The 26,253-nt window shown below is 40.6% G+C and overlaps 2 protein-coding genes across 8 annotated transcripts in view; one reads left to right on the top strand and one right to left on the bottom strand.

Moving 5' to 3' along the window:
• Positions 1-18,614, top strand: part of LOC307264203 (chromodomain-helicase-DNA-binding protein 4-like) — a 29,017-nt gene extending 10,403 nt beyond the window's left edge. For 3 of the 7 annotated variants that reach the window (XM_080045505.1, XM_080045506.1, XM_080045507.1), the window contains exons 9-42: positions 172-338; positions 818-1,057; positions 1,867-2,070; positions 2,530-2,738; positions 3,244-3,375; positions 3,725-3,824; positions 4,033-4,224; positions 5,207-5,407; positions 5,656-5,793; positions 6,239-6,360; positions 6,586-6,759; positions 6,936-7,077; positions 7,580-7,711; positions 8,496-8,613; positions 9,258-9,382; positions 9,766-9,858; positions 10,181-10,328; positions 10,489-10,515; positions 10,621-10,790; positions 11,309-11,498; positions 11,972-12,061; positions 12,269-12,360; positions 12,661-12,794; positions 13,084-13,228; positions 13,569-13,740; positions 14,056-14,165; positions 14,513-14,810; positions 15,126-15,191; positions 15,478-15,696; positions 15,998-16,106; positions 16,275-16,407; positions 16,917-17,112; positions 17,653-17,858; positions 18,282-18,614. In XM_080045505.1, coding sequence (XP_079901631.1) covers positions 172-338; positions 818-1,057; positions 1,867-2,070; positions 2,530-2,738; positions 3,244-3,375; positions 3,725-3,824; positions 4,033-4,224; positions 5,207-5,407; positions 5,656-5,793; positions 6,239-6,360; positions 6,586-6,759; positions 6,936-7,077; positions 7,580-7,711; positions 8,496-8,613; positions 9,258-9,382; positions 9,766-9,858; positions 10,181-10,328; positions 10,489-10,515; positions 10,621-10,790; positions 11,309-11,498; positions 11,972-12,061; positions 12,269-12,360; positions 12,661-12,794; positions 13,084-13,228; positions 13,569-13,740; positions 14,056-14,165; positions 14,513-14,810; positions 15,126-15,191; positions 15,478-15,696; positions 15,998-16,106; positions 16,275-16,407; positions 16,917-17,112; positions 17,653-17,858; positions 18,282-18,308 — 5,021 coding nt within the window. In that variant the 3' untranslated portion in view covers positions 18,309-18,614. The remainder of the gene's footprint in view (positions 1-171; positions 339-817; positions 1,058-1,866; positions 2,071-2,529; positions 2,739-3,243; positions 3,376-3,724; positions 3,825-4,032; positions 4,225-5,206; positions 5,408-5,655; positions 5,794-6,238; positions 6,361-6,585; positions 6,760-6,935; positions 7,078-7,579; positions 7,712-8,495; positions 8,614-9,257; positions 9,383-9,765; positions 9,859-10,180; positions 10,329-10,488; positions 10,516-10,620; positions 10,791-11,308; positions 11,499-11,971; positions 12,062-12,268; positions 12,361-12,660; positions 12,795-13,083; positions 13,229-13,568; positions 13,741-14,055; positions 14,166-14,512; positions 14,811-15,125; positions 15,192-15,477; positions 15,697-15,997; positions 16,107-16,274; positions 16,408-16,916; positions 17,113-17,652; positions 17,859-18,281) is intronic. The other 4 variants (XM_080045508.1, XM_080045509.1, XM_080045511.1 and 1 more) reach the window with 4 other exon arrangements.
• A 1,982-nt stretch (positions 18,615-20,596) lies between these two features.
• Positions 20,597-24,382, bottom strand: LOC307264013 (vesicle-associated membrane protein 1-like; the record flags this gene model as incomplete). The annotated part of the gene is made up of 4 exons (XM_080045338.1): positions 20,597-20,656; positions 22,506-22,664; positions 23,799-23,901; positions 24,378-24,382. 4 exons carry the CDS (start codon positions 24,380-24,382, stop codon positions 20,597-20,599), a joined length of 327 nt encoding a protein of 108 aa, XP_079901464.1.
• Positions 24,383-26,253: the final 1,871 nt, after the last annotated feature.

Raw genomic sequence — 26,253 nt, 5'->3', positions numbered from 1 at the left:
AATAGTTTATCAGTTGTTGTATATTGTGTATATATTGTTGTTTTTGCATTTGTTTGACTCGACATCAATGTAAAGGAGGGTCACCCTTTAATTGATCTATCGAGTATAATAAAGGTTGAATGATATAGGGTGTGTTTTGGTCTAAGTGTTGTTTCTCCTCTGACCCAGCAGCAGAGGATGGGGACGGCTATGAGACGGACCATCAGGATTACTGTGAGGTGTGTCAGCAGGGCGGGGAGATCATTCTGTGTGACACCTGTCCCAGAGCCTATCACATGGTGTGTCTGGACCCTGACATGGAGAAAGCACCAGAGGGAACATGGAGCTGCCCACACTGTGTAAGTGCCACGTGACATGTCTTTACTGTTTGAGGTTGTCCCCAAGAATTTACACAAATCTGATTGGTCAAGGCTTGCCTATTGTCAAAACATGTTTGTTTTTCTTCTGCTCTTAGATCCATATTCTCATTTGAGACTATACATACAGAGGCTAAACATTACAATTTGTTTCCTTGACTTGGCATACAAATGTATTTATATTTATATTATTCTTTGTTGACCATTCACATAAAGAAAATTAAAAGCTCACAAGTTTTTTTTTGCAATTGCAATCAGTACACAGTATCAGGCCACAATAGGCAATGTTTCTACATGTTCTTCTTATATTTCTATCTTATATTTTCTGAGTCTGATAACCAAATTTTGCCACTACTTACCTATGAGATTGGCAGTCGAAAAATCAGGCTACTGCGATCAAATTGTTGTGTATTCGTGGGTCACCCCCTTAATAAAGTTCCTATTGTTTTGTTTCCCCCCAGGAGAAGGAGGGTATCCAGTGGGAGGCGCGTGAGGAAGGCTCAGAGGCTGAGGCCGAGGCGGAGGAAGAGGAGGTAGTAGAGATGGAAGAGGACGACCACCACATGGAGTTCTGCAGAGTGTGTAAAGATGGAGGAGAGCTGCTGTGCTGTGACTCCTGCCCCTCGTCCTACCACATCCACTGTCTCAACCCCCCACTGCCCGAGATCCCCAACGGAGAGTGGATCTGCCCGCGATGCACGGTCAGTACAACATAAGGGTGGATTTACAATGATTTCTGCTAGTGTTTCATGGTTTTTCTTAACGTGGGGTTGGATGGGAGGCTTGAGATATTGTGAAATCTGAAAAAAATGGTTTTGAAATGGTTAGTTTGAGTGTTTAGTGTTTTGGAAAATGTTGAGTTTACACTGATTTGGCTAGTGTTTCACGGTTGTTCTTATGGCTCGAGACAGGGTTCACACGGTCATGAAATTCTTGAAAAAGTATGGGAAATTTAAGAAATGGTTTTGGAAATTACTGAGTGTTTTGGAAAAGTTTTGAATTCCCACTGATTTGGCTAGTGTTTCACAGTCCGTTAACAATGGGGTTGGATGGGAGGCTTGGGAGAGGGTTCACACGGTCATTACATTCTTGGAAAAGTTCTGGAAAATTTGAAGCAACTTTTTCCAGACCTGGAAATGGTTTTCGAAATGACTGAATGTTTTGGAAAAGGTTTAGAATTTACACTGATGTTTTATAGCATGTTCATAGAAATTCCAAAACATATCTCAACGTTATGCCAAATGGTTCTTTGGAGTTACCATCGTGCTTGTTTGCTTCTCTACTAAGAATGCCTGGGAAGTGCATGTTTAACAATGAATAGCTTTTAAATGACAACTATACCACAAGGCTCAAGAGAATTTATTTTTTTTGTTTGTGAAACAGGACGAAATACGGTATTGAAATTGGGTAGAATTTCATTGAAGGAAAAAAAATATTTTTAATAATCAAACCAGTGTTTTCCACCCCTAGAAACCAAATACTAATATTTTTTCCCCTCTGTTCCCTGCAGTGTCCCCCTATGAAGGGTAAAGTGCAGAAGATCCTAACATGGCGTTGGGGTGAGGCGCCGGCCCCCACCCCGGTCCCCCGCCCTCTAGACCTCCCAGCAGACTCCCCAGACCCCTCACCGCTGGCTGGACGCCCCGACAGAGAGTTCTTCGCCAAGTGGTCCAACATGTCCTACTGGCACTGCTCCTGGGTCTCTGAGCTGCAGGTGGGTGGAGTATATACACAAACACACGTATACACACACACACACACACACACACACACACACACACACACACACACACACGTATACACACACACACACTGTATTTGACCCAGTGTCCGAAAACGATAACATTTTCGATATATTACGTAGCCCTGCTATTTCTTTCTTTTTTTTATTTGATAGGGACAGAGCATGTTAATTAACATCAGTATCAAAAATACAAGATGTAATCATGACAGTGTTAGCAGAAATGCTCATGTACACCCATAGTCCCTAGGCAGGTGACCGGAACAGAAACAATACCAATAACAAATACACAAGTAGAAAAGAGAAAAAATCCTTTTTATAACTATATGGTTAAAAGTGATCAGACATTTCTGGCCTGCCTGGAGCCATTTTTCCTTGACTATATACATTTCTTCTCTAACCTTTCTTTTCCAACCCTTTCTCCCCGTCCAGCTTGAGCTCCATTGCCAGGTGATGTTCAGGAACTACCAGAGAAAGAACGACATGGATGAGCCGCCGCCCATCGACTACGGAGAGGGAGAGGAGGACAAGATAATCAAGAGGAAGAGCAAGAACCCCATGTACCACGAGCTGGAGGAGAAATACCTGCGCTTTGGCATCAAGATGGAGTGGCTCATGATCCACCGCGTACTCAACCACAGGTAGACGCACCAAAGCACACACACGGACACTCGCCGGCACGCTCACTCATGGACACACACACTCACGGACTCACTCACTCACTCACGGACTCACTCACTCACTCACGGACACACTCGCACACACTCACGGACTCACTCACTCACTCCCTCCCTCGGTCAGACTCACACACTCACTCACGTTTGTACAGCTATACTTGTGAGGACATTAATTGACATAATGCATTCCCTAGCCCCTTACTATTACCCTAACCATCAAAACTAAATACCTAAGCTCAACCCTTCCACTAACCCTGACATAAATCTAATTCTACCCTCAACCTTAAAACTTAATCTTAACACTCAAAACGGATTTCTTATATTCCAAGAACGGTATATTGATTTAAGATAACATACCATTTGTCCCTGGTTTTAATCACAATACAACCGATGTTTACTTTGATTCTTGATTGAAAACTAGTTGACTGAAACCAAAAATGTTTCTTCCCTCTTGTGCTGTGTTCTCCAGCATGGACAGAAAGAATAACGTGCACTACCTGATCAAGTGGAGAGACCTGACATACGACCAGGCCACCTGGGAGGCTGACGACATGGACGTGCCCGAGTTTGACATCTACAAAGTGAAGTACTGGAACCACAGGTAAAGAGGCAAAGACACACACACACACACGGATGGATGGTTATGAATGGATAACTTAGTTGTCATTCAACTATACACCCAGTGTGCACATTTGAACAACATTTCTTACCACTGGCTCACAATATATCTAAATAAAACGGGTCCTACTTTACAAAATAAGTATAAAACTAAATTGAAATACTAAACAATATGATAATAGTAAAAATTGTGTAAAATTCACCAACAAAAGATTGCACTAAATGGAGTTCACAGCAGCATAGGATGCCTTTTTTTTAACTATAGAGAAAGATGCTTATAGACTCTGATCAACACATTTCATACATGACCTAATGTAACGTTTGTTTTGCAGAGAACTGATGATGGGAGATGAGGGGAAACCCGGGAAGAAGATCAAGGTTAAAGGGCGAGTGAAGCGCCCGGACAGACCGCCAGAGAACCCTGTCATAGATGTAAGTCACCAGGATGGATGGTTAACATTCAGTCACTTACACATGACTTATTCTCTGCTTGTTATTATTCATTTTGGCAGCAGTTTTACAATTATCTAAGAGATGGATAGATGGATGGATAGATAGATAGATAGATAGATAGATAGATAGATAGAGAGTTTTTTGTTAACCCTTCAGATCTATAACCTTTTCTCTTTCTGTTCCTCAGCCCACTATGAAGTTTGAGCGTCAGCCGGACTACCTGGACAGTACGGGGGGCAACCTGCATCCCTACCAGCTGGAGGGGCTCAACTGGCTGCGGTTCTCCTGGGCACAGGGCACCGACACTATCCTCGCTGACGAGATGGGTTTAGGAAAGACTGTGCAGACCGCTGTATTCCTCTACTCGCTGTATAAAGAGGTGGGTGGCCCAGATACTGTGTGTGTGTGTGTGTGTGTGTGTGTGTTCAAATATGCTTCTTCTTTTCAACTGGTTTGTTGGAAAAATTACCTTGACCATGTAAAGTTTTTACTTTTTTAGAGATTACTTAATTTTTAATTTTTAAAATGTATATGTTATCATGATCACAGATTTAATAGTAAACATTAAAACAAAGAAGGAACAAGTCACGCAATAAGAACATGAATAAAATAAGCAAATATACAAAAAGAATATACATACAAATAAAAAAGGGGCTAAGAGATGTTCCTACCTATTCCTTAATGCGTCTGTTTTCAGGACTCTATCCTCTACTGCATATTCGATTATATTTATTTCATATTTAGTATTAAAAAAAATATGAATATGAGCTTTTTTAATGCACTTTTGGCTGGGTAGCAGTTCCTCTGTGTGTGGGCATGTAGCCGTCTGTAGGTAGCTGCCGTGCTATTGGCCAGGAGCCATCCAGCCATTTTGTATAAGTCAGGTGAAATCTGACGACATTAAGTTGGATCACAGACAGTAAAACATTCACAGAAACTGGTTGTGTGTGTGCGGCTGCTGCCCCCTAAAGGTGGGAGGCCACAGTACACTTCCTGTCAGAGCATCAGGGGAGCTTGTTTACCTTTTTCTCTCCACCAAAATGGAACCTTTGTTATATACAATTGTGAATTGTTTTCAGATGTATAACAATGGTAGATGTTTCTTGAATACACGGTGCAGTATTAGGATGTCAGATTTAAGTTCTGATTTAAGTATAGAGTTGTCAGTCTTTATATTAGAAAAATATAAAAAGATTATTTTCGGGGCTTGGGAATTATACACATTTCAATTGTTGGTGTGTGTGTGTGTGTGTGTGTGTGTGGTATATTGTGTTGTGTTGCTGGATATGCAAACAGTACGCATGAAGATCCTATCGGCGCAATAGAGTGAATAACATGTACCTTGCTGTGTCCCCGTCCAGGGCCACTCCAAGGGTCCGTTCCTGGTCAGCGCCCCGCTGTCCACCATCATTAACTGGGAGAGAGAGTTTGAGATGTGGGCGCCCGACATATACGTGGTGACGTACGTCGGAGACAAAGACAGCAGAGCCGTCATCAGAGAGAACGAGTTCTCCTTCGAGGACAACGCCATCCGGGGCGGAAAGAAAGCGTCTAGGATGAAGGTGAGAAGAGTTCATTTTTTGGACTCGTGCCCTGAAAAGAAATGCTTATAATAGACATAAGCTCCTTTCACATAGGCAAAAAAAAAAACTTTAAACCAGCTCACATCTGGCTTATTTCTGCAATTTGAATAGGACAAATCCATATTTCTAGTACGTTAACCTGTTTAAAAAAATTAAAATTAAAATCTGACTTTTGGGTTTGAATCTGTTGAGTTTGAACCTGTTTTGTGATGCTTTTGCTCCAACAGAAAGACTCGGCGGTCAAGTTCCACGTGTTGTTGACGTCGTACGAGCTGATCACCATCGACACGGCCATCCTGGGCTCCATAGACTGGGCCTGTCTGGTGGTGGACGAGGCCCACAGGCTCAAGAACAACCAGTCCAAGGTACACACACACACACACACACACACACACACACACACACACACACTCATATATACGTTATGTCATAAGTTCTTCTGTCCAAACATTTACTGTCTGGTTTTTCTAATTCTAAATCTTTATTGGGAATAACCCCTTGGCTTGACATCAACCCATGTCATTTTCAAAGGGGGTCTTTCCTTAAAACATAGCACACACACACACACACACACACACACACACACACACACTCGTGCTTAATGAAAGCTACTAATCTTGCACACAATATTTATAAAGAGGTAAATACATGGGTAAAGTGATAGTATCAATTATAAACAGTAAAGTAAATACAATTCTGCTGTTATTTGTTGTGTCTGGCTGGATTAAAAACACATTATAAGCGTGTCTGAAATGGAAGGATATGAATGTAGCTGTTGTAAACTTGTAGTTCTTTTCTTCCTTTTTGTAGTTTTTCCGGATATTGAACAACTACCCGCTGCAACACAAACTGCTGCTGACTGGAACGCCTCTGCAGAATAACCTGGAGGAGCTGTTCCACCTGCTCAACTTCCTCACACCTGAGCGCTTCAGGTAAGATACACACTCTGTACTATGAGAGAGATTTTTTTATTATTATTATTAGCAAAAAAAAAAAAAAAAACATCATTCACTCAATCACATTTGGGACAAAAATTGGCCATGTCAAAAAATTTGTAGCAAATGCTTACTCCAAAACGTCAGGAGATAAATTTTTGTTTTGCATCTGTTGTGTGTGTACTCACCCATCTCTGTCTGTCTGTCTGTGTGTGTTTGCAGTAAGCTGGAGATCTTCCTGGAGGAGTTTGCCGACATTGCTAAAGAAGACCAGATCAAGAAGCTTCACGACATGCTGGGTCCACACATGCTGAGGAGGCTGAAGGCCGACGTCTTCAAACACATGCCCTCCAAGACAGAGCTCATTGTCCGCGTGGAGCTCAGCCCCATGCAGAAGTGAGTAGTGATGCTAGGCCTGGCCTTTATACAGCGGCCACAGTTACATGAAGATCTAGGCTTTATACAGCGTCTATGGTTACACTAACAGCCCTATCTGATATTAAAAGTGAACTCAAACATTACAGCCTTAAAAAAAGAAAATATTTTAATGTGTGGATCATTTTTCTTTGCAGGAAATATTACAAATTTATCCTGACGAAAAACTTTGAGGCTCTGAACACCAAAGGAGGAGGAAACCAGGTGTCTCTGCTCAACGTGGTCATGGACTTGAAGAAATGCTGCAACCATCCCTACCTCTTCCCCGCCGCTGCTATAGTAAGAGCACACACACACACGCGCGATGGTTTTTATCAATGATAAGAAGTGACATTTGGGCACAAGATTTCTTACAGATAAAACAAAAATGTTAAACTCCCTACAAAGAAATGTGTAGGGAGCATGTAGGAAATGTTTTTTTTTGTAATTTGTCATTTTAATTTTAAATGGAAACTCAATATAGTTTTTACTTCAGATATTTCCTTTGGGGTAGATTTTGATTTGATCTAACATTCCTCAACAAAATATTTCTCATTTTCATTAATCAAATGATGATTATTCATTGTGTGCGACGTAAGAGGACAACAGAAAAAAAGAAAAAAATATTTTATGTAAAGATTCTTTACCATACATTTTGTACGAAATTGTTTCACACTTGAGTTTGCAATAGGCAAGGTAAGTTTATTTCTATAGCACAATGCAGACACAAGGCCATTGAAAGTGCTTTACAGGGGCATAAAATCCATCAATAACCTATTTATTTATTTATTTTTACCAATAGGAAGCTCCAAAGATGCCCAACGGTATGTATGACGGCAACGCGCTAACGAAGGCTGCTGGTAAACTGACGCTGCTGCAGAAGATGATGAGGAAACTTTACGATGGAGGACACAGGGTGCTCATCTTCTCTCAGGTAACAACCGACTCATGCTCCGTCATTCTTTCTATTGCTCCTAAAGTCTTTATTTTAACTCTAAAAAAATAAGAAATAGGGTCAATTCTTTCTATCAACTTATAGAAAATAAATGCCGTAAAATTTTGCTTTTTCAGGCTTAGGGTGGGCCTATGGGTGGTGATTATGCAGACATATTTTGGTCACAACACTGTATTTCGGTCACAGCTATCTGTGTTTGTGTGTATGTGTTATCTTATTTGCTGATTTTAGCTTTTCATTTCTCTAGATTTTTTTTAAAATATAAAATTGTATTATGCTTGAGACTCTGATTCGCAATAAATCCTTCAACGTATCTCAATTAAGAACCCTAACTACATGAAGCAAATACTGATGACCTGTTAAATAACGTGATTAACTATAGTTTATCCAAACCACCGAAACTGCAAGATATACCTCTGGAAAAAATTAAGAGACCACTCCAAATGTTCAGCGTCTCTCTTTTTTTTTTACTATTTATAGACATATGTTTGAGTAGAATGAACATTTTGGGTTTATAATATAAACTACTGACAACATTTCCACCAAATTCCAATACATATTTCTTTGTCATTAAGAGCATTTTCAATAAGTTATGTAGAGATGAAGATTTAAGAAAAATCCAGACTGGTCTCTTAATTTTTTTCCGGAGCTGTATATGGGTTGAATTGGGCTGAGCTAGAAATACATTAATTTATATTAATTTATTTGCAATAGAGTTCATAATTTTCTAAACAAATCATCTCCTGCTGTGTTGTTTCTCCAGATGACCAAGATGTTGGACTTGCTTGAAGACTTCTTGGAGAACGAGAGCTACAAGTACGAGAGGATTGATGGAGGGATCACCGGAGGAATGAGACAGGAAGCTATCGATCGCTTCAACGGTGAGACTCACTCCACCTCTTCTCTTTCCCATTCTACCCTTCATTTCAAACTCTTTAACTCCTTACGGTGGAGTCAGTGATTCTGGAGAAGGTTTGTTGTCAAAATCAAATTAAGTCAAAATCTGTGAATATCTCATGATCCTACCTGTACTGTGCGTGCTGCAAAAAAAAAAAAAATCTAATATATTATCTTTCCTAAAAAAATGATCTCTTCATGTGACCCAGTGGCTTCTAGGCTCTGTACATTTATTTTAATTTTCAATGCACACATAGTACAGACAGGTAGCTGATCATGAGGAAAATATTCACTGGTTTGAAAAAAAGAGAGATTTTGACATCAAACGCTGTGTAGAATCGCTGACTCCACCTTTTTAATGTGGAAGCTGATAATGTAAATGTGCTTTTATTACATTACATTTCCTTTACTTATCCTCAAAAGATCAATTGAGGTGTGATCCGAATTTACAATGATGTCGAGTAAAAATGCAATACACACAAACGCAATGCAAATATACTACAAGCTGACAAAGATACAAGAACAATTCAAACATTATAAACCCTGTAAAGTGTCTAAGTGTAAATGTGCTTGTATAAAACCTGTAAAGTGTCTTAACTCTTTTCCTTTCCTTGTATCTCCCCCTCAGCTCCCGGTGCTCAACAGTTTGCCTTCCTGCTGTCGACTAGGGCCGGCGGTTTAGGAATCAACCTGGCAACAGCCGACACTGTGGTCATCTACGACTCTGACTGGAACCCTCACAATGATATCCAGGTACACACCACCATACACACATCTCACTGCCATTACTACTAGGGTTTAGATTTGAATGATACTAACAAGGTTTGTATAGAGCTTGGAAATTGTTTGTTTGATTTAAAATCCTGTGTTTTCAAGTTTTAAAATCTGAACACATTATTGTAAAAAGTGTGATGTTTCTCCATATTGACCAGACTGACTTATTGAATTATTGTTTTTAGTTTATTTTCAACAAATATGTTTTATAAAAAATGTAAGATTTTTCCTCAATAGCTTCAACTCTATCTGACCCAGTGGCTCCAAAACAGCCAAAGAAATACAGGAAGTTAGTTTCTTTGAGAAGTTTTAGAAACTCTTTAATTAATTTAATTTCCTAACCGCTCTCCCTCTCTGTCCAGGCCTTCAGCAGAGCTCATCGAATCGGTCAGAACAAGAAGGTGATGATCTATCGCTTCGTCACCAAGGCTTCAGTGGAGGAGAGGATTACTCAGGTACATATGCACTCTAAACACCAACAATGAACAGATTAAACAATGTATTCTGTTATTCAAGTGTAACTTCAGAGGGGACTGTTACTTAGTGACCAAATAGGAACAATACAGTTATTACTTTTTTTTTTTTTTTTTTACACTGCAAAACTGCGGCAAAATCCTAGACAAATATGCCCTCAGCTACATGAAAAGTCCAATAAAAAAGCAACTGATATGTGATAAAAAAAATTTAGAATAACCCATCAAATTACTATTTTCTAGACAGTTTTTTTTATTTTATAGTTTTGTTTTAACAAATGCTTTTGGTTTGTGGGTCGTCTAGGTTGCCAAGAAGAAGATGATGTTGACTCACTTGGTGGTGCGGCCTGGTCTGGGCTCTAAGACGGGCTCCATGTCCAAACAGGAACTGGACGACATCCTCAAGTTTGGAACAGAGATGCTGTTCAAGGACGAGCTCATGGGGATAACTGGTGAGAAAAACGACAAAAATTTAGTTTTTTAATAGTTCTTTTTATTCAATTATTATAAACGTATATCACATTGTATACTACTCATTCAACAGCAAATAAAGAATGAAAAGGCTTAGGCTGAAACAAAAGTTTATTTATGTCTATCCCATATTCTAATCAGGAAAATCTACTCAGTACAAAGGAAAAGGTGATAAAGAAACCAAGATGGAAGTTTAAAAAAAACAATTCATACCAGTAAGTTTCACATTGAGAAGTGAGATTTTAACTTGTGTGTGTGCGTGTGTGTGTTCAGGTGAGAACAAGGAGGAAGACAGCAGTGTCATTCACTACGATGACAAAGCCATCGACCATCTTCTGGACAGAAACCAGGACGCCACAGACGACAAAGAGCTTCAGAGTATGAACGAGTATCTGAGCTCCTTCAAGGTGGCTCAGTATGTGGTGAAGGATGAGGAGGAGGAGGTGAGTTCATGTTGGTTTTTTATTACTCGACAATAGTAAATGAGCTTTCTCCATTTTGCACAAGCGATTGAATTTGTACGTAAAGCTGCAAAATCCAACCCTGATCTTGTGTTTCACTGCTATGTATCAGATTCATGTAAAGGAACAGGGTGTAGAATGTATGGCCATGTTTCCAAAACACAAGACTTTGTAGGAATGTAATGTAATGTTAATAAGTGTTTAAATTAGTATGAGCTTATTATATCTATATAGGAGCGGGGCGCTGAGGCCGTCATGTTGCAACGCCATCTTTCTACAGTAGCACAGCACAGACAACCTTCACGGCCCTTACGCATTTTAACATATAGTGGATGTCATGGGGAAATGCACCTGTTGGAAGTAGCCTGTAAGATTGTATTCGGGAAGGCACTACTAGTAAACATAGCACAGTGTTTGATTGGCAGGTGATTTCTGGTTTCGTTGTTGTGACATTAACTCTCTCTGCGACCCTCCTTCCATGTGCCTCCATTTTGTTTCAGGAAGAGGAAGTGCAGCGTGAGATCATAAAGCAGGAAGAGAGCGTGGATCCAGACTACTGGGAGAAGCTTCTGCGTCATCACTACGAGCAACAGCAGGAGGACTTGGCCCGTAACCTGGGCAAAGGCAAACGCATCCGCAAACAGGTCAACTACAATGACGGCTCCCAAGAAGACAGAGGTAAGAGAAGAGGTACAGTAAAACATCGTTAATACTAATGGCGGATCGGGAAAATTTGAAAAAAAAAATACTTCGTCACAAGAAAAGGACAAATTCAGGACAAGAACATAGTAGGGTTTCGGCTCAACCTTTCTCATCCCCTTGGGGCCTTTTTGAAGGGCGCTTTCACACCTGCCGCTTCGCTATGCATTATGGGACGAGGAAAACAATCCACTTCCTGTTATTTCTTTCTGTGGTTTTCCCACGTGGATATTCGGAACAATTATAGGGCATTTCAAAAACTACGTTATTGTTTCGCTCCAGACACATCTGACCAATGAGTGACTAGATCGTTTTCTCATGGCTTATGTCGCTGTATTGTGAAAAACGAGGTGTGAAAGTGCCTTTTTAAGAGCATCATGGGAATAGTTCAATAGTCAAGAGTTGTCCGGTTGACGCCCTTATTTGCCTGTGGATTAAAAATCTTTGTGTTTTTCCTCTCAAAGCTGATTGGCAGGACGACCAGTCTGACGGCCAATCAGATTACTCCGTTGCGTCTGAGGAGGGAGACGAGGACTTTGATGAGCGATCAGAAGGTGAGAATAAAAATAGTAAAAAAACAAATAACTAGGTACATATATCACATGCAAGTTATAACCAGCTGATACAGTGAACAAACATGGCAAGGTCTAAAGGGCACAGGGCAGGCTTTATCACTTGTCTATTTACAGATGATAAAACTGAAAGCGTTGCAGCACACCTTATATGTGTAATAATCATCACATGGGTTTATTCTTCTTCAGCCAACTCTCGCCGGCCAAACAGGAAGGGCCTGAGGAACGACAGAGACAAACCGCTGCCCCCCCTGCTGGCCAGGGTGGGAGGCAACATCGAGGTGAGATGCTCGCCTATTAGCCCTCTAGTGCTTATTTATAATATCATTAACTAATTAATCTAATGCGCTATCAACCAAAAAAAGCTAGTAAAACAACTTTTATTCACACACATTTTTCTAAATATTTTCTTTTTGATGTTTATTGCCTACATATTTTTGAGGGATGCAAAATACCATTAGCGGCAAAATCCCCCCCAAAATATCTATCTATATATAATTTTTTCTCAAGATCACACACCCCCGTAGTTTGTATTTTTTAGATCATATAACTGAACCTTGACATTTGTTTTGTCTGTGCAGGTGTTGGGTTTCAACTCTCGCCAGAGGAAGGCCTTCCTGAATGCAGTGATGCGTTATGGGATGCCTCCACAGGACGCCTTCACCACCCAGTGGCTGGTACGGGACCTGCGCGGGAAGTCTGAGAAAGAGTTCAAGTAAGAATCATTATATTACTCTTTCTGTTCAGTAGCTAACTACAAAAAAATATGGCAAAACATTTATTTAATTACAAAGAAAATATGAATATTTAATATTATATGCATTTTTTGTTCTTAAAATTTGCAACAAAAGAAAATCTCAAAAGGAGCATCTCTACATTCTATATTCTTTCAATCAGCTGTAAAGTTTTTTTTTTTTACGTATTTCTACCTTCCCAATACTGCTGTATCTCTTCCCTTGATAGTCATATTATTCTTCTACTAACCACCTGTCTCCTTCTCCCAGAGCCTACGTCTCTCTGTTTATGCGTCACCTGTGTGAGCCCGGGGCGGACGGAGCAGAGACCTTCGCAGACGGAGTCCCCAGAGAAGGGTTGTCACGGCAACACGTCCTCACCCGCATCGGCGTTATGTCGCTTATTCGCAAGAAGGTAAATCCATTTTTTAAAACGCAGCTTTGCCTTCGTTTTGTCTTACTACGACTTTATTTTTGTTGTTAAAGTCCTAAGAAAGCAGCTGGTGATCGTCTTTTACTTTTCTAATTATGAACTTCAGTTATAAGTAACTTGAGTTCCAAATCAAACATGGATACGATATATATGTTTTTAACTATTAGCCCATGTGTTGTACCTACACTAAAGTGAACGTTCTCATGTTGAGCTTACCAACTCTGGTTTGGTCCCTTGGAAACTTTCTATAATACTAACAATTGGTGAAGGGTTGAGGAGTTTGCCTAATTCTGACTGTGTGCTGCTCTTCATGCTTTTCCAGGTCCAGGAGTTTGAGCATGTGAACGGTCAATGGTCGATGCCCTGGATGGCCGAGCTGGAGGAGAGTAAGAAGGCAGCCGCAGCCGCCGCAGCAGCAGCTCTGCCTGAATCACCAGGGAAAACCCCGTCTACTGGCACACCTGCTGACACACAGCCCAACACACCTGCCCCAGGTAACACACGCCAGCAGACACACACACACACACACACACACACACACACACACGTTTAAAGTGTCTACGAAGAAATTTCAGTTTGTGTTCATTCTTGGACAAAAGCGGTAGTGTGTTTACTACGCCAGCTGTTGTTCCTGGGTGAGCGTACCCATGACAAAGGCATCAAGAAAAACTATATTAAAATAGCATTATCTGCACTGATGGTCTCGTTTGCTGTTTCATGTAATCTATGAACATCAGAGGAAACATTTGACTGTTTCAGAAATATTTAAAAAATTTCCTAACGAATGAATGTCTTTTTTTTCTGTGTAGTTGACGAGTCGACAAAGACTGACGAGGCAGCGAAGGAGGGAGAGAAGGAGGTGAAGAAAGAAGGAGAGGCAGAGAAGAACAGCAAAGATCCTGCAAAGGCCAGCAACGAGGTAAGAGCACGATGCGTTCAAGTGACCGGGAGAAAAAGTTAATTAACACTGTGAAGTTTAAATTGTTCTGTGTTGTTGAGCCGTCTGTGTGAGACTGAGTGACTGTCTCAGCAGTGTAAAATGCTTTGAGGTCAAGTAAGACTAGAACATGGCTAAATAAGTACAAGTCCATTTACAAAGTATCTCTCTCTCTCTCTCCCTCTCTCTCTCCCTCCCTCTGTTTCCCTCTCTCTCTCTCCTTCTCCCCCTCTCTCTCTCTGCCTCCCTCCCTCCTTCCCTCTCTCTCCCTCCGTCTCTCTATCTCTCTCTCTCCCTCCCCCTCTCTATCTCTCCCTCCCTCTCTCCAGGTGATCTCCATCCCAGACGAGGAGGAGAAGAGTCCTCCATCAGAGCAGGACGGCAAGAAGAACGGAGAGGAGCCCATGGAGACGGACAAAACGCCTAGCAACGGAGAGGCAGAGAGTTCTAAAGAGAAGGAGGGAGAGGACAAGACAGAGAAGGAAGGGGAGAAGGAGAAGGATGGAGAGACTGAGAAGAAGGGAGAGAGTCCAGAGGCAGCCGCCAAGTCCCCCGAGGAATCCAAGTCTCCCTCAGAGGCAAAGACAGAGGGCGCAGAGGTCAAACCTGAGGACGCCGACGTCATAGGTAAAAACATGTTTATTCTGGAGTTTTACTCTTTACAGATTTTATGTTTTTTACTTTTCAAAAATTAAAAGACATACACACATGAGAAGCGCAATGCCATGAATTTTTGGGTATAGCCAATGTTTCTAGATTTACATTACAAAAAACAAAAGGTTTTTATTAGTTCCAGATAGGGGAATGCGATGTATATCACATTGTTCTCAAAGAACATTCAGGAGCTCAAAACATAATGTTTATGTGCTAACCGGAACTCGTGCTTTGATCTGAAAAGCTGTTTGTATTTCATCCTAAACGTTGTTTCTCTTTGTTTTGCAGCTGAAGAAAAGAAAGAAGAAAAGACAGAAAAGATGGACACATCTCCCTCCGCAGAGGAAAAGAAAGGTAAAAAAAAAAAGAGATTTGTGTTGTAATGTCTTGCTGTGCACTCAAGGTTTTTCTTTGCCTGACACCAAAGGCATAGTCAGTCATTGTAACCCAAAATACTTTCTGGCAATATTAACCACTGCCCGCTAACTGTCAGTATTGTGTGCGCACTGAAAAAAAATATCCAGTGTTATTACTCAGCTTGGGATCTGTAAACAGGCCTGTTGCTAGCCCTGTTTACATACCAGTTTACAGAGCCTAGGCTGTAGAGTCACTCACTTTCATGTTGTCTATTCAAACACAGACCTGAAGGAGGAGAAGGAAGCGGTGAAGCCGGAGGAAGCCTCTAAACTACAGAACGGAGACGGCACCGTGGCAACCGTCGCTACAGCAGCTGGTGTAGCCTCGACTACTGCTACTTCAACTGCCCTAGCAACCCTCGCTTCTACCGGAGCAGCTAGCGAAGAGAAGAAGAAAGCTAAGACTAGGTTCATGTTCAACATCGCTGACGGAGGGTTCACAGGTACACACCCAACACACACAGATGTTTGTACAGCTATACTTGTGAGGACATTCATTGACATAATGCATTCTTTAGCCCCTTACCTTAACCCTAACCATCAGAACTAAATGCATCACCCTTACCTAAACCTAATACATACCTGAACTTTAAAACATAATCTTTACCCTCAAACAGCCCTTTGAAGAAGTGAGGACCGGGCTAAATGTCTTCACTTTCCAAAAATGTCCTCCGTTTCGAAAAGTTATTTCCATTTTATATTAATTAATTTATTAATTATATATTTCTTCTGTCTTTCCCTCAGAGCTTCACTCTTTATGGCAGAACGAGGAGCGCGCTGCCACGGTAACCAAGAAAACCAACGAGATCTGGCACCGTCGCCACGACTACTGGCTGCTTGCTGGAATCATTCAGTATCCTTTTCCCACTTCTGATTGGTTCACGGACAAGGCTGTTTGTTTTAATGGGGTAGTGTTGTTTTACCGCTAGTATTTGTAATGGGGAATTGTTTGTTTTTGCCGTTAGTATTCGTACTCTATCCAAAGAGTTTGTTGTTGCCCTTAACCCAGTGCGTCCCGTAGACATGGTTACGCTCGCTGGCAGGACATCCAGAACGACGTGAAGTTTGCGATCCTCAACGAGCCGTTCAAAGGAGAGATGAACAGAGGGAACTTCCTGGAAATAAAGAACAAGTTCCTCGCCCGCAGGTTCAAGGTACGAACCGGAATGATAGATTATCAGACGTTATTTGTTTGATCCATTTGAAAATCACCATTTTTACAAATCCACCAAATGCATACATCACGTCAAAAGCACTTAGCACAACTTTGGTTTCTTTCCCGCATTTATTTGATTCTGAAATTTGTATAACATGTACAAATGCAACATAGCATAGTAAATAAACAAGTCCCAACAAGCACACAGGAGCGTTACGTCATGTCGTAAAGTTTATCTTCTGACGTTGTCCCCTTTGACTACCAGAGTTGGAGCTAAGCTAACCTTTGCCCGTCTCTGTCTCCTCTTGAGCTGGAGAGGGATGCAAAAAAGCTCAAATTTAAATACAATTACTATTAAGCCAAAAAAGCACCACATCAAAATATCACATTCTCCATCTCCTGGACAGACTTGTATGTTTAGATGATTTGACAGTGATGTTGAAGACAGTCTAGAAGTTTAACATGAATTGATTTTTTTTTAATCAACCCTCCTCTCTCCCCCTGTAGCTGCTGGAGCAGGCGCTAGTGATTGAGGAGCAGTTGCGTCGGGCAGCGTACCTCAACATGTCAGAGGACCCGTCCCACCCGTCCATGGCCCTGAACACGCGCTTCAGTGAGGTGGAGTGTCTGGCTGAGTCACACCAGCACCTCAGCAAGGAGTCTATGTCTGGGAACAAGCCCGCCAACGCCGTCCTGCACAAAGGTGAGACACACACACACAATGCAACACACGCGCGCACACACACACACACACACACACACACACACACACACACACACACACACACACAATGCATCACCTGTCTGTGTTGACTGTGCATTCTATGTTAAGAAAAACTTGCATTGGCGCCATCAACTTTGACTGATTTCGGAAATGTCAGTGGATTTTCTCTTAGTGAATACTGTAAAGTAGCTACGAGGAACTTTAAAAAAAAAATTTGGAAACATTTTTTCCCTCTGATGGTAATGAATTGCATGTAACAGCAAACGAGACTGACTGCAAAGAATGCTATTTTTATATAGTTTTTCTTAATGCCTTTTTTTCATGGGTATGCTCACCCAGGAACTACAGCTGGCGTAGTAAAAACGTACCGCTTTTGTCCAAAGAGGCAGCTAGTGAACACAAACTGAAAGTTCCTCATAGCCACTTTAAGTTAAAGTGTTTATTAATGTATTAATGGTTGAAGTTGTGAGTGAGCGAGTAACAGTAACTCATGTATCTCTCCATCTCTTTCTCTCTCAGTCCTGAAGCAGTTGGAGGAGTTGCTTAGCGACATGAAGGCCGATGTCACCCGCCTCCCGGCAACCATCGCCCGGATACCGCCGGTTGCCGTGCGACTGCAGATGTCCGAGAGGAACATTCTGAGCCGGCTGGCGAGCCGAGGCCCCGAGACACAGACACAACAGACACAACAGACACAACAGGTACAACCGGTACAGACACAACAGGTACAGATTGAGAAAGTCTTTCAATACATTCAAATGATCACTGCTTTGTTGCTGTAAAATCAGGTTTAAATACGGGTCGGACACTTCAAGTTTTACCCGGGAGATGCACATTTTTATTTTTTTCATATTTTTAGCGACATTGTCAACCCTTTCGTTCTTATCCGTGTTTTGAATGACATCATCGTTTTTAAGATGAAATGCAACGGGTCTGTCGCCGTCTGTAGTTAATTAAATGTCATTATTTTTCCTTTGTTTATTGTTATCAATAGGCAATGATTTACAGTTATACATTTTATTTTTAAATTTTTTATTTTGTTTATTCTGATTATTTAGCATGCAGCATCTGACCACATTTATTGTGACATCCTAAATCTCTTCCTACCATTACTAAATAACCAATATCTGTGTTTTTTCCTCCGTCAGATGTCGCAGCAGATGTCGCAGCAGTAAAGTGAACCTCTGCTCTTTACCTCGTAAACCGGCCCCTGCCTCACCTCGACATTCCTGATTGGTGCACAGCAGTATGACGGACAGCCCTCTCGACGTTAGGCCACGCCCACAACACTTTTTTCCCCCTAAAACAGACTTTACAGAGTTTTTCTGGAGAATCGGAAACTTATTCCCAAAAACATCCAAGTTTGAGGCTGTGGACAAGAAAAGCTATTTTATTTTTTTTTCCTCCTTTTTCAATTTCTGTATTAATATTATTGATATGTTATTATGATGGTTTTTTGGGACCTAAATAAAAAAATAAAATAAAGTTTTTGTTTGTGTTTTTTTTTAAATAAAATACATTGTGTACAACATGCACTATATAGCATTTTATGTTAGTATATTTATTTAGCTGATTGTGTCCAGAAGAATCCAAGTGCACGTACAAAATATTACTTAAAAGTCAACTTAACTTTGATAAGGGAAAGCTGAATGTTTTTCCCCCAAATTAGAAAGCTTGTTTTGTCTTTCTTGGTCTGTCTTAAACTGAGCCCTATATATATATATATATATATATATATATATATACACAGTATATTTAAGCCACATTCTAATTCAAACTGCTCCATCGTTTTAATACATCTTGTGCACTCTATGCAGTAAAATGTAACCTCAGTAATGTTTATTTTTTCGCCATTAATTTTAAATTTTTTTGCTTTTACATTTGTTAGTGGAAAACGTTCCTGTATGGCTTCTGTATGTGTTAAGTGTTTTAGATTTTAGGACTCAAATCTCAAATCCTGCTAAAGACTAATCAAATTTTTGTAAATGGTTCAATTCCTATCTGTCGCCACTAGAGGCAGATGCAAGTTGCCACGGTTACCACGTTTTAAAACGTTCTTATTTCGAAACAGAAGGATAAAAATGTAATGACTTGAATCGGAACATGTTGCTGCATTTCTGTTGGAACTGAATTTATTTGAAATTCTTCAAACGATAATGGTGCCTGTTTCTAACTGTCAAATACAAAGTTCTTCATTTTTTGACATCATTTTGTTAACCCTCTTTACCAATACCACTTTAAATAATCAAACCATAGATATCTACAGACTTGAGGTTAATAACCAACACTCACTCAAAATACTTTAAATTCAGAGGAATCACTCGAGCAAACAATTAGACATTCAAAACCACAGCTGAAGTTCACAAAAAAAACATAGGTTGTCATGTTGGTTCACCAGACGATGAAAATGAATACAGGACTCTGGTTGACTGTCAAAGTGGGAATACATCAGTAGCAGTACCAATACTGACCGCTAGGGGGCGACTGCACAATATCTACACATCTGAACCTGATCTGAACAAGAGGATGGGGAGGAAAACAAAGCAGGAATCCAGTAAAGGTGGAGTCAGTGATTCTCAAGAAAATGATCGTCAAAATAATTTTTTTTTGGTGAAAATCAGTGTTCTCTTCTAAATAAATGAGAAAATAAACTTCTAAACTTACGTTAGAATGGTGCTTTGATCATGTTACAGTTACGCAATGTACAGGATGCAGCTTTGAATTTTACATTAAGTTTATTTCCTTTGTACTGGGGGAACACAAACGTTTCTGTAACTGATAAATTAGTGTTTAATTTACTAAAAATCGAGTGAGAGAGAGTGAGAGAATAAGGAGGCACTGGAGCACTCTACAGACCATGCACACAGGTTTGCACACAGTACAGGCAGGTTGGGTTTGTGAGGAAGACATTGGTGAGGAAGAAGAGGAGAGGTTGAATGTTGGTCCAGACTCGTTCTGTGATTTGGTCCATCTCTGAAGACCAGCTCAGTAATAGAAATACACTGAAGAGAGAGAAAGAGAGAGAGGGAGGGACGGAGAGAGAGAGAAAGAGAGAGAGGAGAAATTAACTTATTGTAATCATTTTCCTCAAACTCTGTAATAACAATGACTGCAAATAATTTTCATGAAGTATCCCACAAGGATATATATTTATTTTAAATTTTTTTATTAATTCATCTACTACTATTTTAACTTTGTTTTTTCTTGCTTGCATGTTCGAAATAAAGACAATTAATCAATCAATTCAAACACGGCATGGTCAAAATACAACAAATATTACTGAAGAAAGCACCTATTTTAACCATAACGTTTGGCCTATCTGACCTCAAAAGTAAATCTAATGTAAACATAGATGGTTGGTTCACATACACTGAGCAGGTCATGGTAATATTGACACGTTTCCTTTATAAAGTGAAGCCTAGCTCTGTTTATGTGACAGACATGTTTAGTGAGATGTTAGACATTACTCACTGAAGACGACTCCAGCACATATTAGACCTATAACCCCCATCATGATCATCATCTGAAAGAGACACAGACAAAAACCTTTATTAAGAAATAGTCCTGCCACCGAGATTTCACTTCAGAAAATCTACTGAAGTAAAAATACAGAATGGTACAACAATACTATATTATTCATCAGTCCTTTTAATATATTTTTTGGCATTTTTATGCTTTATTGATAGTGTAGAGACAGAGGTGAAATGGGGCAGAGAGGGGAGTGACATGCAGAGAACGACCGCGGACTGGAATCGAACCCGGGTCCGCTGCTGGCCGAGGCCCATGGAGGGGACGCCTGTCTTTTTTTTTTTTGGTAAGATTATAATCTGCAAAGTAAAATTATAAAGTATCATAAAATAAATCAAGTACAGTTAAAGCACTTCAAAAGTGTACTAAGTTACTCTGACCATGTTACAGTGAACCTGATGATGCTTTTGACACTAAAGATGTCGTTATTTTTAGTTATTAAGGTGTTACACAACACAAACACATTTGGGTGGTGTATTTGTGTGTGTGTGTGTGTGTGTCTGCGTGTCTGTGTGTGTGTGTGTCTGCGTGTCTGTGTGTGTGTGCTTGTGTGTGTGTGTGTGTGTGTGTGTGTGTGTGTGTGTGTGTGTGGACCTAAATACTCCATAAATAAATCCAAATGATGATATTAGAGTCAGAGCTGCTGACGGATACACATCACTTCCGATGGGGGGGCAGGGCGAGAGAGATTAACACGAACAAGAGGATAGAGAGAGAGAGATTGGTTGGTTAGTGTGTGTGTGTGTGTGTGTCTGAGTGTGTGTGTGTGTCTCTCTCTCAGTGAATTGAGTTACCTATTACTCATGCACTATTTTATTTTGAAGCACTCACTGCCTAGAGTTGTGTGTCACTAATGCACTTAGAGCTCCATTTCATATATGAAAGGTGCCAAATATAGTTTATTATATATTTATTATGATCAAAAACCCCAAATTCTTCCCAGGAACAACACAAGGAAAATGACCTTGGGGTTGATAGGGTTATATCTAGAGGCTAGGCAATGCATTATGTCAACGAGGGTCTTCACAAGTATAGAAATACAAGGACTTGTGTGTGTGTGTATTGAGGAGTGGGAGGAGTTACGTCACAGACCACAGCTGTCTCTTTAATCCCTGACTGTCGCTGTATAATCCAGATTGGGATTTCTCTCTCTGCCTTCCTACAGAGAGGAAGGGCCTCGGATCAACTGATGCTGAGGGATAAATATATATATATCTATATGACCAGGGATAAAGATGGCGACTGGTGGACAATTAAGGATGTAGGTCCATGATTTCAACATTAAAAATCTGGACCAGATGTAGTAGGGCATCCTGGTAGTATTGTAGAAAAAGGTTTAGGATGTCCCAATTCTGGTGGTCGGATGCAGCATGCTTAAAAATACCGGATGTTTTACCACAGCTGGTCGCGATGTGTAGTGTTAAATCAGCAGCTTTTAGGCAATTCTGACCCACAATCCAGAACGCAAAGGAAGTGACGTCATGTCGACAGAGCCTCCATATGAAAACAACCAGCAATGCCAGGGATATAAAAGCAAGAGGCAAGATCAAGGAGCCATGTTACGATGAAATAAATGAGTAAAAGTATGTCCCAATTGTAGCATACTGCATGCTAACTACATACTTTTAATGAACAACTATAGAATGTATTATAGTAAAAAGAAAGTATGCAATTTGGAACGCAGGGAAAACGATATTTGAACAAGGATAGATGCATGATGGGAAACAAGTTACGCGCACACACTCACACACACACACACACACACACACACACACACACACACACACACACACACACACACACACACACATAAACACAAACACACACACACACACACACCCTACCTTGATGTTTTTCCACCAGTACTTGTTCTTGAGTTTTGCGGCGCTGCTCTCAAACTGCGAGGCTCCGGCCTGCAGCGCGTCGGCCCGGTCGTCCAGCTCAGAAAGCTTCTGGTCCCTCTCCAGGACTTTGTCCACATTCACACGCATGATGTCAACCACCTGGACACAGGGGACACATACATTGTTAATAAAGTTTGGAAAAAAAAAAAATATATATTATGTCCAGCACCTGAAAATAATAATGACGTCCACCATCTGACGGATTCGGCGGCAAGACCTTCCAATGTCCCTGATACTGCCACTGTCGACCGTTCATATAGTTTTGAGTTTGAACTTAAACTCCCTAGAAGTTTGATTTGATCTCGTATTTAAAGGTGGAGTCAGTGATTCTTGAGAACGCTTGTTGTCCTGTTGACTGAATCCTGTACAGACTTGGACTAGACTTAGATTTAGACTTGTTTTTATTGTAATTCAATAAATGCACCTATTAAACAACATTGTGTTAGCTTGGCTCACGGTGGAGTGAACACAATGACATGAAGTAAAAATAAGGTTAAAATACTAATGGGGGGAGGGGAGGTGGGGGGGTTCATTTATTGTCCGTGGGAGTTCAACAGTCTAATGGCCAGGGGGAAGAAGCTGTCACTGAACCTAGATGTCCTACTGTGTGGATGCTACGTAACTACCTGCCAGAGTTCAGCATGATGGAGAACATATCATATCATCATGTCAACCACCTAACGAACAGATGGGAAAAATACATTGTAAACTACCTTTCTAAAAAACAAGCAATAATCACGTCCACGTAGATTTAGATTTAGGCTTACAGACTTGTTGCCAGCTACAGTGGGCCCCCTCGTTTACATACCCTTTGTTTACAAACCAGTTTACAGAGCCTAGGCTGTGTATTGACACTTTAATTATTTTTATCAGCGCACACACAGTACAAACATGTAGTGGATCGTGAGGAGATATTCAATGATTATGACAAAAAAGGGACTTGGTCAACCAGTATTCTCTAGAATAGCTGAGCAACATGCAGTCCACGCCCTGCAGAGCACAGAGAGAGCAGTGTGTGTGTGTGTGTGTGTGTGTGTGTGGATGTGGATGTTTGTGTGGATGTGGATGCGTGTGTGGGTGTGTGTGTGGGTGTGGGTGGGTGTGTGTGTGTGTGTGGATGGATGTGTGTGTGTGTGTGTGTGTGTGTGTGTGTGTGTGTGTGTGTGTGTGTGAGTGTGTGTGTGTGTGTGTGTGTGTGTGTGTGTGTGTGTGTGTGTGTGTGTGTTCTCTCACCTCGTCCACCTGAGCCTGTGTCTGCTGCAGTCTTCTGTTGCTGGTGAGGTTTGGTGCGGGGGCTGCGGGGCCCTCACCCTCTGCTCCTGTTTCAGGGGTCGACCTGACAGACAGACAGACAGACAGACAGACAGACAGACAGACAGACAGACAGACAGACAGACAGACAGACAGACAGACAGACAGGCAGGCAGACAGACAGACAGACAGACAGACAGACAGACAGACAGACAGGGTTCAAGAGACAGGAGAATTCAGCATCTAAATACAGTTTGCGTCAAATTATTTCCCCATCTGAAAATCCATTATGAGATTTCAGGAAAAGCAGAAAAATGTACTATATAGCAGCGCTGAAGCGTCCATCATGACATCTTTTTGACTTTTTATGTTTTGCTTAACATTTACCTTTAGTTTAAACAATGTCCTCAGAAACCTGTTAAGTAGAGTACACCATATTAGCTGTTTATTTTATTTTGTCTTTTGTTTGTGTGTTCTCTTTTTCACTTGTATGTTTGTGTTCTTTGAAACAAATATATCCAAAAATAGAGTATTTAAAAAAAATGATGTCCCCATCTGTACTCCATTGCTTAATGTCTTTAAAGGTTCACTGTGTAGTTTCAGAGGAGGGGATTTGTTTACATGTGCAGAGTCTGCAGTTAGTTTACAAAACATATTTACTCTACATGTAACTCTTAGTATTGAATAATTCTATCATTATTAATCATACTAAATTACTTTGAGAAACCTGGAGCCCAACGTTAGACTAGACAATGACATTCATAAGGAGGCACACGACTCTAACATGACTCATCACAAAACAATATTGAAAAGTCTGTCTCTCTCTCTCTCACACACACACACACACACACACACACACACACACACACACACACACACACACACACACACACACACACACACACACACACACACACACACACACACACACACACACACACACACAAACAGAGAGAGAGAGCCTGTGCCTCTGACAGACAGGCTTGTTTTCCAGAAGCAAAATGGAGAAAGATTAGTGCAGCAGTAGAGAGCTGGGATACAAACACGCACGCAGTAATACCTCTCCTCCCTCCCCCAATAAAACCGGACATAAAATAATCTCTACAATATTAATAATGAAATGTTACTTACAAAGTTCTTTGTGAGACATTTTAAGTCACAGTTTTAAGACCAAGTAACAATAGTTCTTCTTCGTGATAAAATAGGAGCTGTTTGAAACAGTCTGATCGAAACATTGATGGATAGTTGTCTAGGTGAGGCAGACGGTGAGTCACTGTTACATTCTTGCAACTGCAGTCCACAAATATATATTAAAAACATTTTTTGCATGGGAAACGTGATAAAAACCAGCGCTCAGAAATAAAGAAAATGTCAGTTATGATGAAAGATTAGTAGTTTTAACGGTCTATAAACGGAAACTGCATCATAATAAACAGCACGTAGCATTAAAGAAACTTTAATTTAAAATTGAGGATGATACTCATAGTTATGGTTGATATATTTAAAAAAAGAAAATAGTGAAAGATGTTGGGAGTACTCACATCGCAGCGGCAGGATGATGGAGATAATCCGAGTCCGAGAGACACACACAAACGCACGCACGCACGCACACACGCACACACACAAACACAGACAGACACTCACGCACAGAGGGTGAGGGGGAGAGAGAGACACACACTCACACACACAGACAGAGATCCTTGCTGAATATAAATGAAGGCTGACGTCAGTGTTTCTTATTATTCTCTTAATTCACCTTTTTATTCTTTCAAACAACAAATAAACAACAAAAAAACAACCTACGAGAAAAGGCAGCTGCGCAGATAAAATCGCGCATCACTCTGACCCCGCCCACACACAAGCACGCACACACAGTGGCTGTAATATCCGGTAATGTAAATCAGTATTTGTCCTCCAATATTAAAATAGCTTGGGCTCCACTCATGCGCACACATGCACTGTATTCCGTTGGTTCGCTCACCTGCTCAGGTAAAGGCAGTATATTGAGTCCACGCTCAGATCCTTGAATTTGTGGTAAGTGGTAAACAGTTTATTATAGTAACTACTACATATATTATATGCATTACCTAATACGTGGGTTTATTTTTTATTTTTTTAGTAGGCCGCCTAACTACTAGCCTAATAGTAGCAAAATGATGGTGAGATATTAGTATGGGAGAGGACTGTGCATACATTGTAACTTAATGTAGATCCTTTTAAATGTAGCAGCATTGAAATGTAACGCAGCCGATCCAGTGAAAATAGTTCAGTTCTTTACTCAATATTCTCAGTTACTCTTCAGCTTCTGTAAACAACAAACTCACAACGGACAATCTTTCAATATCTTTTTAATTCTGTTTTTAACTTTTCATTTCAGTACATTCAGCTCAGCACACTGTAAATTGGGACAATACACAATGTGAAATACCTCATGAAA

The sequence above is a fragment of the Ammodytes marinus genome (assembly GCF_949987685.1).
Source record: "Ammodytes marinus genome assembly, chromosome: 17".
Classification (NCBI taxonomy): domain Eukaryota; kingdom Metazoa; phylum Chordata; class Actinopteri; order Uranoscopiformes; family Ammodytidae; genus Ammodytes; species Ammodytes marinus.
The sequence above is the reverse complement of the archived record's forward strand: the minus strand, read 5'-3'. Positions and strand labels throughout refer to the sequence as shown.